At 48.9% G+C, this 15,318-nt stretch overlaps 1 protein-coding gene across 1 annotated transcript in view; it reads left to right on the top strand.

Moving 5' to 3' along the window:
- RAB43 (RAB43, member RAS oncogene family) overlaps window positions 1-11,056 on the top strand; it is a 33,556-nt gene extending 22,500 nt beyond the window's left edge. Inside the window, exons 2-3 of the mRNA XM_045991254.1 lie at window positions 7,770-7,953; window positions 10,126-11,056. Coding sequence (XP_045847210.1) covers window positions 7,770-7,953; window positions 10,126-10,376 — 435 coding nt within the window. The 3' untranslated portion in view covers window positions 10,377-11,056. The remainder of the gene's footprint in view (window positions 1-7,769; window positions 7,954-10,125) is intronic.
- Window positions 11,057-15,318: the final 4,262 nt, after the last annotated feature.

The raw sequence follows: 15,318 nt of genomic DNA, 5'->3' as shown, positions 1-15,318 counted from the left end.
TTTATTTGAAGATTTAATTTATTTATTTGACAGAGAGAGACACAGCAAGAGAGGGAGAGGGAACACAAGGAGGGGGAGTGGGAGAGAGAGAAGCAGGCTTCCCACTGAGCAGGGAGCCCAATGAGGGGCTCAATCCCAAGACCCTGGGATCATGACCTGAGCCGAAGACAGATGCCTAATAACTGAGCCACCCAGGCGCCCCTATTTTTTTAAAAGAGAATTTCTTTAAAGTTTATTTTTTAGTAATCTCTACACCCAGCACAGGGCTCCATCTCACCACCTGGAGATCGAATGTTGCACACTCTCCTGACAGAGCCAGCCAGGCATCCCTGTATATATTTTTTTTAAAAGATTTTATTTTTAAGTAATTTCTACACCCAGCCTGGGGCTTGAACCTAAGACCCCAAGATCAAGATTCACACACCACCGACTGAGCCAACCAGGCACCCCTTTCTAGATCATTACCAATGATTATCTCAATGAGGCCTTCTGTGGCTGTCCTGGCTAAATCTTCATTCTTCACTGTGCTTTATAATTTCTTCCCCTGCTCATTCGTTCTGCTCTTTTCACTATCTAGCATACTTATTATTTTTGTTATTTATTTTATAATAAATATTTTAATTTATATTATATATAGGTATAAATATGTATGTTTTATAATAACTATAAATCCTTATTACTTAGGATCTTACTTAGCATTTGTCTCCTGCACCAGACTATAAGCTTGAAGATAGGAATTTGCATCTGTTTTGTCAGCCCTGGTATCTCCACTCCAGTATCTGGAATGCATAGTAGGTGTCTAGTAAGTTCTTACCGAAATGGGTGAATGAATACCTTATGATTAGTAAGTGCTGTTCACTGCTAAGCCGTGCGGTGCACTGCCATTATTTTTCATTTACCATGGTCACCAGTTTTTCCTGGAAGTAGTAATCATGTTTGTTTTGCTTAGGTGTCTATGTATTTACCATTAATTCATCTCCCCAGTTAGGGGGGATCCTAATTGATACACCTTCCCTCCCTATCTGTCCAGTGTATTGTATACCTTGCCTCTCAATGTATGGCCTTTTCTCAGATCCATCTTCTGTTTTTGTTTTTGATTTTTTAAAATATTTTATTTATTTATTTGAGAGAGAGAGAGACACCATGAGTGGGGGAAGGGGAAGAGGGAGAGGTAGAAAGAGAAGTAGGCTCTCCACTGAGCCTGACACAGCCGGATCCCAGGACAGGAGATCATGACCTATGCTGAAGTCAGACACTTAAATGACTGAAAGTCAGTTAGTAAGCCTGATTGGTTCAAAACCCCCATGGCTCAGGCACCTTTCAGTTCTGTCTTCTTGAAGAAATCTCTCAGAGCTTTCTTGATTTCTATTTTAGTTTTGCATGTGTATTTGTGTGTGGATGTGTGTGATTAGAGTAATAGTCTAAGAATTCAGCCATTGGAAATTTATTGAGACTTTTGAGGCCCAGATTATGTATGGTTTACCTTGTTGAATATTTAGGTCCACTTGAAAAAAAATGTGCGGTTCTGCTATATTGGGTATAATGTTCTGGAAATGTCACTTTGAGCAATAGTGTTGTTTAGATACTCTTTATCCACACTGATTTTTTTTGGGGGGGGGGCTCTACCAACTGTATCAGTTTCTGAGAAAGAGGTAATAAAATCTCCAACTCTGAATGTGGACTTGTTTCTCCCTTTACTTATGTCAGTTTTAACTTCATGAAATTTAAAACTCTGCAATTAGGTGGATACATATTTGGTATCATTATGTCTTTTCTGATCATTGCCTCTTACCATTACGAAATTCTCTTTATCTCTTGTAATTCTTTGTTTGGAAGCCTATTTTCGTTTTCCTATAACTTGAGTCATACTTTCTTATGCTTACTTATTACATGTACTTTATATATATATATATTTCTGTTTTTGTTTTTTTTGCTACCTATTTGTGCCCTTATATTTAAGGGAGATGGCATATAGTCTTGCCTTTTACAGTCTGACAAGCTGTGGCTTTTATTTGGAGTGTTTAGTCCATTTATATTTAATGTAATTACTGATCTGTTTGAGTTTAAATCTACCATTTGCGCCTCCTTTTCTCTTTCCCTCTTCTATTTCTTATTCCTTTATTCCTTTCCTCCTTTCTTTTGGTTTAGTTTTTTTTTTTTTTTTTAAAGAATACCACTGTATTTCCTCTATTGACCTGCTATTTCTCTTGTTAGCTGATAGAGCTAACTATGCATCCTTAACTTACAAAGTCTCTTTAGAGTCAGTTTTGTATAACTTCATATGTTACAACTGACACTTAACACTTCTCATTTCACCTCTGACACCTCATAAGTGTAGCTCACCTTGCAATAGTATGATTTCATTTAACTGCCCTCCTTTTTTGGTGCGCTATTATTGTCATACTTTTTATTTCTTTATTTTTTTAAAAGATATTTATTTATTTATTAAAGATTTTTATTTATTTATTTGACAGACAGAGATCACAAGTAGGCAGAGAGGCAGGCAGAGAGAGAGGGGGAAGCAGGCTCCCTGCTGAGCAGAGAGCCCGATCAATGCAGGCCTCGATCCCAGGACCCTTAGATCAAGACCTGAGCTAAAGGCAGAAGCTTAACCCACTGGACCACCCAGGTGCCCCTTTATTTCTAATACATTATAAACCCCACTTTACAGTCATTATTTATAGTTTTTTGATTAGTTGTCTTATATGGCAGTTAGAAGAAACAAAAATCAGATTTTGAATACACCTACCTATTTACCTTTTCTGGGGCTTCTCATTCCTTTTGTACATCCGAGTTTCCATTTAGTATCATTCCTCTTCAACCTGGAGAACATCTTTTAGCATTTCTTGTTGTGCAGGTCTTCCAGGGAGATTCTACTTTAATTTGTCTGAAATTGTCTTTATTTCACTCTCATTTTTGAGAGAGGTTTTGTTCCTGGTTAGAGACTTTGATGTTGAAAGGTTTTTCTTTCTTTCAGTACTTTTTTTTTTTCTTTTCTTTTCACCATTGTCTTTTGACATCCATTATTTCTGGAGAGAAGTCATTTGTCATTTGTTACTGTTACCTGTGTATATCTTTTTCTCTGACTCCTTTAAATTTTTTCTCTTTTACATTTGTTTTCATCAGTTTGGCTGTAGTCTCCCATGGTATATTTTGTATTTCTTCTGCTTGGTTTTGCTGAGAGGTTTTTTTTTTTTAATCATTAAATTGATATTTTCATTGGGGCGCCTGGGTGGCTCAGCGGGTTAAAGCCTCTGCATTCGGCTCAGGTCATGATCCCAGGGTCCTGGGATCGAGCCCCGCATCGGGCTCTCTGCTTGGCTGGGAGCCTGCTTCCTCCTCTCTCTCTCTCTGCCTGCCTCTCTGCCTACTTGTAATCTCTATCTGTCAAAAAAATAAATCTTAAAAAAAAAAAAATTGATATTTTCATTAAATTTGGAATTTTCAGTCATAAGCTCTGCCCCATTCTCAGCATTTTCTCCTCCTGGAACTGCAATTATGTGATTATGGAAGTGTATGATGTTGTTCTACAGGTCCCTGTGCCTCCATTGCTTTTCCTTCAATATTTTTTTTTTCTTTGTTCTTCAGAGGGAATAATTTCTACTGATTTTTCTTCAGGTTCACCATTTATTTGTATGTGTGTGTGTTTGCCATCTCCATTTTGCCACTCAGCTCACAGAATGAATTTTCTACTTCACTTATTGTAGTTTTAAGTTCTAGAATTTCTACTCTTTTTTGTATGTTTAAAAAAATAATTTCCATTTCTGTGCTGATACTCCTTATTTGCCCAGTCATTGTAATCATATTTTCCTTTAATTCTCTGATCATACTTAACTGCCTTAATATTTTTGCCTACTAAAATCCAATATTTGGATCATTTTGGCATCATTTTCTACTGACTGTTTTTTTCTTTGTGAATCAAATTTTCTTAGGATTTTTTTGTTTTTTGGTTTTTTTGCATGTTTAGCAATTTTTTATTGTATACTAGAAATAATGGCTGATGCCATATTGAGACTCAGGATTCTGTTCTATTCTTTTGAAGAGCATTCATTCATGCCCCCCCCCCACCGCCTTTTTAAAAAAGATTTATTTATTTGAGAGAGAACAAAGGTGGGAAAAGCAGAGGGTGAGAGAGAAAGAAACAGAACAGACTCCTTAATGAGCAGGAAGCCCAATGCGGAGCTCGGGAACCAGAGGTCATGACCTGAGCCAAAGGCGGACCCTTTATGGACTGAGCCACCCAGATACCCCCAATGATTCATGACCTCATAGTCAATTCAGTTTGCTGTCCAAACACCTTAAACCTGTGTAGCCTTGCTTTTATGTTTTGTTAGGGCAGATAGGTAGAAGTCCAAGGATGTTTCTCTAGCCTCTCTGTCTTGATAGAAGTCAGCCTCCAAACCTGAAACTCGTGTTGGTGCTTGGTTTTAGGCTTTGTTAGGGCAGGTATCTGGAGGCCTTTGTCTGGTCATGGTCTTCACTCATAGGTGATATAGCCTTTCTGATGTTTCCAGTTACTTTCTGGGTTACTTTGAACAAGGTGCTAGGGACGCCTCTTCATCATGACTGGATTGGAACCAGCATTCCCTTAGCACTGCTCAGCCTCTATCTCTGGTCTTTTCTCAACCTGGCAGGAGTCACTCTCTGGTAAAATTCTGGTAGTCCCACCGTGTGCATGGATCCCTCAGGGAAGGACTCACCAAAGACTCCCACACCACACCGAGACTTTCGGCTTTCCCACTCCTGCTTTGCTCCTCATTCCAGTCCCATCATCTGCCCCAGAATCTGTTTGCCTCCTGGCCACGTGGGACCAGCCTGCTTTGCTTGGATTCTAGCCCAGTCAGGAAGCCATCCCCGGGTAGAGACTCATGGTGACGGGAGATGCAACTTACAAATTTTGCGTTTTTCAGGATTGTTGTCTCCTGCTGCTTGTTGTTTACATTTTGAAAACAGCAACCTCCCATATATTTCTCAGTCTAGTGGTTGTGGAGGGAGAGCTCAGCTGCCAGTAATCACTCTGCCAGAGCTGAGAGCTGTGCCTGGAGCCTGGCGGCCTGCAGCAGACGGGTTGATGTCCAGGCTCACTGCTCGGCTGTTGACTTGGGATCTCCCTCGACCACCATCCTGGGGTTCCCTATGCCTCTCTTTCGAGTTGAATTCTCTGTTTTGGGGAATCCCACATCTTCTTCTTTTCAGTTGATTTCTTTAGTTAGAGGAACCGTCAGTGGCTTCCTGAGAAAGGGTGGCAGGAAGATAAATTTTTTGAGGCCCCTATGTCTGAAAATGTGTTTAGTAAACCATTATACTCGACTGATGATTAATTGGGTAGAGAATTCTAGGTTGGAAATAATTTTCTCTCCTAATTTGAGGCATTTTTTTCATTGAGTATCTAATGCCATGTGGATTTTGTCAACCTTTAATGTTAAAACCTGTTTTTTTTTTATTCTTTTCCTCTCTGGAAGCTTTTAAGACCTTTTCCCCTTCCCCACTGTTGTGGAATTCCCACATGGTGTGTTTTGTGAGGTTTGTTTTCCTCCATTGTGTGGGTGCTTTGTGGACTCTTTCAACCCAGAGGAAGTTTTCTCGAAGTTTCTCTTTGATTTCTTCCCCTTGATTTTACCGTTCTTTTCTTCTGAAATGCTTACTATTCCCATATTGGACCTCCTAGGCTGGCTCTACAATTTTTTCCCCTCTCTGTTCCATCTCTTTGTATTTCTTTATTTTGGCGGGATTTCTTCAACTTTATGTTCCAACTCATAGGTTGCGTTTTCCACTGATGTTCTATTTTTAATTACCAAAAGCTTTTTTTTTCTTAAGATTTTATCTTTAAGTAATCTCTATCCAGTATGGGACTTGAACCCACAACCCTAAGATCAAGAGTTGCATGCTCTTCAAACTGAGCCAGCCAGGTGCCCCTCTGTTTTCTTTTTCTGAATACTTCCTCAACTGTTTGTTGTTGTTGTTGTTTTTAAAGAAATAGTATTCTATTATTGTTTTACGATCTTTTCCTATCTCTGAAAATACTGATGTTTGTCTTTGGTAAACAAAACTTGGCCGCTGTGTAGTTTTTGTTTGGTCAAAGTCACTTTTCTTCTCTGTTCGTTTGGCCTCTCTTATGTGCTCTCCTCTGGGGTGTGGAGATGAGTTTCTTGGTCATCTGGATCCCAAATTTCACCCCATGCATGAGCTAGCAGACACCTGGTTTCCTTTGAGCCTTTTATAGTTAAGGAGTAAATAGGAGCTCTCAGGACTGGAGGGTTCCACTGGGCATGTTGTGGCCCAGAGTTTGTTAACTCTTTTTTTTTTTTTTTAAAGATTTTATTTATTTATTTGACAGATAGAGATCACAAGTAGGGAGAGAGGCAGGCAGAGAGAGAGAGAGAGGAGGAAGCAGGCTCCCTGCCAAGCAGAGAGCCCGATGCGGGGCTCGATCCCAGGACACTGGGATCATGACCTGAGCTGAAGGCAGAGGCTTTAACCCACTGAGCCACCCAGGCGCCCCGAGTTTGTTAACTCTTAAACTTCTGTCGGTGGCGCCTAGGGAAGAGGCAGTCTCCTCCACAGCCCTGGCCTCAGGAACTGTCTGAGGCCTCTGGTTTTTTCCCTCTCCTGGACAGATGAGGGGGCCTCCCACACCTTGTGAACTAGATAAAGAAGCCCCTAGAGTGCCTGTGCCCGTGAAGGAGGATGGATGGACCCACAGCTCGGTGGAGATCAAAGGCTCGTGTTCACCTTCAGAGAGCCCCAACAACCTGTGATTTGTGGAGCAGAGAAGACAAACCCTGAGCCCCCAAGGGCCCTGGCATCTGCCCACTCTGATGGCCCCCAACAGCCCATCTCTTCCGGGCACAGAGCTGGTGATCTCCACCCAGCGAGGGCACAGCAGAGGTCCAGGTCTGCTCCGCGTGCAGCCTCTGCCCCTGCCCTATTTGGCGTCTGTCATGCCAGGCTGCTGCTTCTGCAGAAACCAGGGGAGCTCCTACTACCCACGGGCACCTCTCCTCCATGGCCAGTGTCCAGGAGGGCTTGGCAGTGGGCACCGATGGATATTTGCTAAGTGAAGACGTGGCAAGGAAAGACCCCAAGTTTCTTGCCTTTGGCCAAGCTGGGCCAGCTGGTGGTCAAGGCCCAGCAGGAGGACCCTATCCACTGCCTCCCCCTGGGCCCTCACTGCCACAGCCCAGGCCCCGTCACCACCAGGTTGTGAGCCATCTTCCCAGGCATCACTGAGGCAGAAGTAGAGAACCCTAATGCTGGAGGAACTTCCCACGTGGCTGGGCATAGTGGTGCACTTACAGGCTCAGAGAGGGGAAGGCACAGGATGTGCGCACTCAGCCAGCATCATAGCCCACCTGGAAGGAACCATGAGCTGCTGGAGCTCCTCTAGTTCATTGTTCCCAGTAGTGAGCCTGGCGTGTAGGGGAGAAAGGCACACAGAGGACCCTGGGTCATATGTACTTCCTACTGCCATGCAGAATGCCCTTACCACCTCTCCCTGGGGACTCTGGAGGGCAGAGATGAGGGCTCCCCACCTTCCCTCTGCATCCTGTCCCCCCAAAGTTGGGCCACTGGGTTGTTTCCTAAGGGCTCAGAAGTCCCTTCTCTCTCTGTCCACCTTCTAGCCTCTCTTGCGTGATTCCTGCCAAGGTGTGGGCTGGTGGCCTGCCCAGTGGGACCAGCGCTTTGGGCGTGGGTCTGTAGGATTGTCTTCCCTATCCCCTGCGCATGGTCACACCACCAAGTTCACGGGACACCCCCTGTTTCTTTAGCTGCAGATCTGGGACACAGCTGGCCAGGAGCGATTCCGCACCATCACCCAGAGCTACTACCGCAGTGCCAACGGGGCCATCCTTGCTTACGACATTACCAAGAGGAGCTCCTTTCTGTCAGTGCCTCACTGGATCGAGGATGTGAGGAAGTATGCAGGCTCGAACATTGTGCAGCTGCTGATTGGTGAGCTGGGGCGGGGAACGGGGCAGGTCCAGGAGGGTTCCTCAGGACCATGGATCTTGTCTGTCTGTCCTCGTCTCTTTCTCCTTTTTAAATAAAGAGCACGTGGAGCGCAGAGAGAGGCTGAACTTGGCCAGGCAGGAAGGGAGCCAGAACTTGAACAGTGATCTTCCAGATTCTGATGCTTCCTACCACTTACATAAGTTATATTCAAAATCAGAATTAGAGGGAGGAAGAAAGGGAGCTAATGTTTACTTTGCAGTTACCATGTATCTCCACGGTGGGTAACACCGGTTAAAGCTTCACAGGTGTCATTGGATTTAGTTCCCATAACCCCGGCAACTCCTTGTTTGTCAGGGGCTGGAGCTGAGGCTCAGAAAAGTGAAGTCATTTATCCCAGTCCATGCATCCTGTGAGCTCATGAATAGGCAGCCTGAGCTCTGCCAATCGTCATTCGGTGACTTGCTGTCACACTGCACTGCAGAGCAAGGCTTCTCACCATCTCTGGCTTCCTGATCACTTTGCAGTTCGTGAAGACACAGATGCCAGGCCCTTGAATGTGATTTCTTTTAGGTTTCCAGGTGGTGCCATGTTTGTGCCCGAGGGACCCCACCTTGAGAACCACTGTTGCTCTTATTGCCATTTTACCTTTCCCTCCTAAATCACTTTCCCAGACCCGAGCCCAAGAAGCTTTGGACCATTTGTGTGGTCCCTGGGGTTCTCATTCCAGCTGTCAGGCTGATTTCTTCCAAGATGAGGTTGTTCAGATGGGGCCTCACCATTGCTCCATCTGGGGCAAGGGTGGTGCTTGGGTCTACCCAGCCTGCCTGGCCTGGGATGGGGGAGCGCGTGGCCGAGCTGGACTCCCTAGGCCGGAGTGGAGTTCTCCTTACCTGGCCTTACTCTTCCCTTTTATCCAGAACATTTAAAGTAAAACATCCTGTCCTAGAGTGTTTTATTCGAATACAAAAAATAGAATAGTGTGGTGAGCCCCGAATACCCAACCCTTGGCTTCAGCTCTGCGCAACTCCATGGCCAGTTTCTCTGCTACCGTCGTCTCTTCCCCTCCCTTGTCTTGCTTTGGGGCGAATCCCAGCACCATTAACTATTTCACCTAAATATTCCAGCATGAATCGATACAGGATACAAACACTTAAAAAGTACCTAACAACAATCCCATTTTCACATCTGAGAAATATTGGTATTTTCATAATATAATCCAGTAGCTGATCAGCGTTCAGATTTATCCTTGCTCCTAATACCACGCGTACTTTTTTTTTTTCAGTTTGTTGAAAGCAGGATCCAGATAAGCTCCTGAAATTGGTTACTGCATCATTTCAGGCTACGAAAGAAAGTTTAGATCTTTCTAGATGGTTCTCTGTTTTTTTGTTTGTTTGTTTGGTCCTCCACATATAGTCACATTACAAAAGTCAACCATTTAGAGACGTAAAAGAATTCTTCTAGAAATTGGGTCAAGGAGCAGTTGACCAGATTTGGGGGAACATAATGAAACGTCTGATAGTTTGTAGGAGAAGCCAGAGGTGTGCAGAAAAGCAAAATAATCAAAAACCATGATCTTACAGTGAATGAGAGAGTTCCAAAGGAAAACAGGAGAGAATAGATAATAAGCATAACTAAATGTTAGCAACGAACAGACCTGGCAATGCTTGATCTCCTTGTTAACGCAGCCACATAGGGGTGCCTGGCAAGCACCAGCTGTTTTCCTGCTCCTTGTACCATCAGTCCCCCTCCCTCACCGAAGGTGGCATCAGAGATGGGGAAACCAACTCTCAGGAATGGGGTGACTTACCTGAGGGTCACACAGCTAGGGCAGGGGAGCCGAAGTTCCTCACAGCTTCAAAGTACCACGTTCTGTGCACCAAACTCTCCTGCTCCTACTTGTTAGGAGGAAGCAATAAAGTATGTGAGCCTCTAGCAAAGAGAAAAAGGAGAAAAAAAAAATGAGGGATGGAAGGTTATATAAGCACTTTAAAATTTAGCAGGGTCTTTTTTGTTTGTTTTTCTAAAAAAAAAAAGAGAGATGGTCACACAAAATGGTATTCGTTGGTGGCGGACAGGGCCACCGGGGTCTCTCAGCTTGGCCCTGCCAGGGAGGGGACAGGGCTTGCTGGCACCTGTGGGCCTCATCTAGCCGCTCCCGGCCTTTCCCTGCAGGGAACAAGTCGGACCTGGGCGAGCTCCGGGAGGTCCCCCTGGCCGAGGCGCAGAGCCTGGCAGAGCACTACGACATCCTGTGTGCCATCGAGACGTCCGCCAAGGACTCGAGCAACGTGGAGGAAGCCTTCGTGAGGGTGGCCACGGAGCTGGTCGTCAGGCACGGCGGCCCTCTGCTCAGCGAGAAGGGCACCGACCACATCCAGCTGGACAGCAAGGACGTCGGGGAGAGCTGGGGCTGTGGCTGCTGACCGGGGGACAGGGCAGGCAGGCAGGGCCCTCCCCACCTCCTCTCTCTTTCCCTCCCTCTTTCTCTTTCTCTCTCTCCCTCTGGCCTGCCAGGCCCCCCTCCAGAGCTGGCCCTCCATGGCGCCAGTGATTCTAGAGCAGCCAGATAAAGTCCTGGAGTGATCCATTCCGTGGCCTGGGCACTTGATGGTAAGGCTGCCTTCGAGGAAGGAAGAAGCGGGTACCTTGTGAGGGAGACCTGGCATCATACCGGGTGTCGGGTGTGGGGCCCATTCTACCAGCCGGGTGCTGTCCCCTCTGCGTCCTTCACAGTCCGAGACTGGCTCCGGGCCTGCCGGGGTGGACCACCGTAGGAGAAGGGGCCAGGACGTGCCTCCCCTGCTCAGCACCGACTGGTTCTGACCATTCCACACTTGCACCTTGCTGCGGCTATGGCGGCAGGTGGCTGCCTCCAGGGATGCGGCTGGTGCATTGGGTTCTTCGGAGTCATTCCAGGGCCTCTGCGTGAGCCTCGGAGGATGAGAGCAACGGGGCCGACAGACTTGGTTCCTGAGCCCCTGGGAAGGCTTAGCTCCTTCTGGGCAAGGAACCTTCTTCCTTTCTTCACTGCCAGCTCTAAGCTCAGAGATAGCTTGGGGTTTGGCTTGCTGCCTTAGCAAGACCTCTCAAGTTTTCTCGTTTTCCATGTTGCTTCTTGTTTGCGTCGGCATGAGCATGGGTTCAGGGCCCACAGCCAAGCAGGGACTGTCTGCTGACCTGGGGCCCGAAGTTTTGCCACTCAGGTTGCAAAACCAGCTGATTCTTCAGCACCGACTCTCAGAACCTGGGGGGTTGGGGGAAAGAGGTAGGAATGTGGACATTTAAGGGAAAAGTAAAAGCCGGCATCCCTGAGGCTACGGTCTGAGAGGGATCCTCGGGGTGCCTAGTCTGACCTGTGCAGAAGCCCTTCCTGCCACCCGTAGTCTGGCAGTTCTGGGTGTGGCCATATCCTCCTCCTGGGGCTCTGGGAAGCACACCAGCCTCTGGGGGTAGTTCAGAGGATCACAGAGACTGAGCTGGGGGAGGCAGGTGATCTTCCCGTACCATCCAGGCCCTCCGTGTCAGCCCGGTCTAGCCCCTTAGGTCCCCCTCTGTATGGAGCCCCAGGAAGGACACTGCCATCAGAGCCATCTGTCATATCACAAGCCCACAGCGTGGATGTGGAGCCCAGGCAGTGCCCTGCCTCCAACTGACTTCCCTTGCCTTCCACTTCCTGTCCTTTGGCCTGCATCACCCCCTCTCGCAGGCAGGCCCGACTGCAGAGCCAGAAGCCAGAGCTTCTGCAGCAGCCAGACCCACAGCAGTCTGGTGAAGCAGGGTCGGGCATGGAAGGCTTCCCTGGCTGAGACCAAGACAAGCAGGGCTGGTGACTCCCTTTCAGGCAGGGAGGCAGCCCTGGGATTGGCTGAGCCTAGTTCTGGAGAGGAAGGATGTGGTCTGGTTGGACCAAGAGCTACTGAGCAGGGGCCTGCGCTGAGGGGAACCAGTCCACTGGTGGCTGGGTGGGGTGGCACCTGGGAGCAAGAAGGCCACCTGGCTTCCTTTCTCAGTGGCCTTGCCAGTGGGATGGAGTGAGTGAGGCCTGGAGCCCAGCTGCTGGCAGGAAGAACTGGTGTCTGCCGGGCCCCTTCACCACAATGCCTGGGCTCTACCTGCAAAGTAGAACGTGCCTGTGACTAATGCACATTCAGGCCAAGGGCAGAGGTCTTCCGCCCCATGACCTCTGTTGAGGGGTGACGTTTGTGCAGGCTGGAAGGGAAATCTCAGGAAGCCTGACCTTGCAAAGACCTGCTACTTTGGGGGGCCTTGGAGTGCAGGCCTGGGCCTACCCCCATGATTGGCTTGTAGCCTCAGTTCCTGCTGAGCCCAGATACAGACCCTGCCCCTTGTTACCTGCTGTCCCTCTGTGCCTCAGGGCTGGATGGCTAGGGAACACCGGAGGCCCTTCCATTCCACCTCCTTCACAGGGACACCCTAGGGAGGCACAGCAACAGGTAGCTGGCTGGTGACAGGGGCTTGGACTATGAACCATCCTCCTGCTCCAGACCCCAGGGTTGAAGGCCGAAACCTTGCAGGGGCTTGGTCAAGAAGGGAAGAGAGCAGCTGGCCCAGCCAGGACCAGGGAGGTTTCTGCCCACTGGCAGCTTTTAGCTCACCTAGCAACCCTGAAAACACTTCCCTTTCCTGCCTTTCTCAGTCCCAGGGTGTCTGGAACGCTGGGCTGGGTGGTGTCTTGCCACCACGGCCTCCAGGGGTTTAGCTTAGAAATCCAGGGGTTGTCTTAGGTTCCTCACTTTCTCTCCCTACCCTAACACAGTGCTAGGATCCCACTTTCTCTCTGCCCCCCGCCTCTGCTCTGGACAGGCCCCGGCCTCCCCAGCACACCTCATGGACCTCCTGGGCCCCTGGGCTTCTAGCTTGGGCAGCCCAAGGCACCCTCCTGCTGCAGTCAGCGTGGCAGTGGTAAAAGGTCAGACTGATGCTGTCCCCTCACCTTTTGGGGTACCAGGGACCCTAGGGATACGGTTCAGGCTCAATCTGGATGTCCATGTCCTCCACAGCTCTGCCCTGGCTTCTCCCTAGCACCCTGTCCCCCAGGAGCACCCTCTGTCCAGGCTGCCCCTTCCCACCCACTCACCCAGCCTTTATTTGTGTCATTTAGAGTCCCACAAATGACCCACTTGGACACCTCTGAGAACTGGCCCCACCCCAAGCTGGTCCCTTGCTCACAGTATCCCTTGGCAAAGAATGAGTTCTTTGTCACCCTATGCCTCAGCGGAAACCATTTCCTACAGGCTCAAATAGACCGTTTACGAGCTTCAGGCCCAGATACAAACGTTCGTGCTCAGGGCCCGACGCTGGTGTGGCCTTGACTGCACACCGGCTGGGCTGCCTGCCTCTAGGGCCCTGTCGGGCAGGGGGCAGGGGCCTCACCGTCTCCTGGGTCTCCATCTTTTGTCACATGGGGACCCGGACTTGGGTACGAGAAAGTGGGGAAGTGTTGAGAAATAATACAACCCACCTCGGTTTCCTTCCGCAGCAGACCTGGGGCTTCTGGGGCCAGAGAGCTTCAACTCTTACTCTGTTTATAAATTACCCGAGAGCAGGAACAGGTCGGGGCAGGGGGTAGGGTGTGGGAGAGGAGGCAGGGGACAGAGGGTGCAGAAGTGTCTTGGCAGCCAGCAGGCCCGGGGAGAGCACCCTCCCTCCCTCTGTGGTCCGGGCTGCGGCCAGAGCGACACAGGCTGAAGAGCAAGAAGACAAGGGACGCGGCTCGCGATTCCCGAACCAGAGAGGTGGGGCCCTGTCCTTCCAGAAGAGGGGTTCGAGGACATCAGGCCCCAGAAGGCACGGAGCTGGAGGAAGCTCCTAATTCATATTGAATTCAGTTACTCTTTCCCAGGAGGGCTGCCAGGGCTGGGGCCTCAGGGACCCTCCGCACCCTGCTGGCCTGGACCGTTGGGCCGTGGGGGGGGCCTCCGCTAAGCCCAAGGATGCCGTTTGCATTGGGGGGGATTTTTCACATTTCCTATTTATGATACATAAATCTTTATAACAAATCTATTTTTTTTTTGAAACATGGAAAAGTTGCCTTTATGGAAACGGCAGAGCCAGAATGTACACATTCCTAAACCATTAAACAGATTTCTGCAAAGAGCCAATGGTGCCCAAGACTGGTTCTCTCCACCGCTGAGCCTCGAGCTGGCCCAGATGGCCATGTCTCCACCGATGGTTCCACTGGCCCAGCGGGCTTCCCTGACTCGTCTCCAGGCCCAGAGTGGGGGTGGGGTGGGGTGGGCCTACGCATTGCCTACAGGCCTTCTGTTGTCCTGTTAAGACTTCTCTGCCCCAGGCCCACGTGGGATCCTTTAGCACAGAAGCCGTGAGTGCCTAAGGGGCAGGAAGGAGTTTGGGTTGGGTCCTCCCTCTGCCAGGGATATAACTGTGACCTCGGGCAAGTTACTGCACTTCTCTGGGCCTCGGGTGCCTTCAGTTGGGGTTGAGCTGCGGAGGCAGATTGAGGCGTATGATTGAGCGATAACCAGGGGCACCAGGCCTGGGATCTCTGATCCTCAAGCCTGTGGGAAGGTGTTACTATCCTTGTTCTTTTTTTTTTTTTTTTTTTTTTTTAAGATTTTATTTATTTATTTATTTGACAGAGAGAGAGAGATCACAAGTAGATAGAGAGGCAGGCAGAGAGAGAGAGAGAGGGAAGCAGGCTCCTTGCTGAGCAGAGAGCCCGATGCGGGACTCGATCCCAGGACCCTGAGATCATGACCTGAGCCGAAGGCAGCGGCTTAACCCACTGAGCCACCCAGGCGCCCCTTTTTTTGAATTTCCTATTTTATTTATTTTTTCAGCGTAACAGTATTCATTCTTTGCACAACACCCAGTGCTCCATGCAAAACGTGCCCTCCCCATTACCCACCACCTGTTCCCCCAACCTCCCACCCCTGACCCTTCAAAACCCTCAGGTTGCCCCAACCTCCCACCCCTGACCCTTCAAAACCCTCAGGTTGTTTTTCAGAGTCCATAGTACTATCCTTGTTCTTTGCGGATGAGCCAACCGGCTCAGGGGTTGGGAGTTCCTTGCCCCGGCTTCCAGAACAAGTCAGAACTTTTATTCCTAGTCAGCAGAACCCCCTCGAGGCCAGACTGGTCCTGCTCACTCTTATGTTCCCAGGGCAGAGAATGGTTTCAGGCACATAGTAGGGAGTGGTGCCTCACGGGGACTCTTGGCACCAGGAAGTCCATGAACCCGTAGCCCACCCAGGTGCTCTGGGGTCATTCTCAGAAGGGTGCCTCTGCTGACATGGGGGCCAGATAAAGATCGCATGGCACGGCTGCTCACTGTGGCCCGGTCCTACTGTTCTTGGTCTCTACTTGGTCTACCACGCCCCGCTC

This window comes from Meles meles, chromosome 20, assembly GCF_922984935.1.
Source record: "Meles meles chromosome 20, mMelMel3.1 paternal haplotype, whole genome shotgun sequence".
Lineage (NCBI taxonomy): Eukaryota > Metazoa > Chordata > Mammalia > Carnivora > Mustelidae > Meles > Meles meles.
Note: the sequence above shows the minus strand (reverse complement) of the source record. Positions and strands in the feature narration are given on the sequence as shown.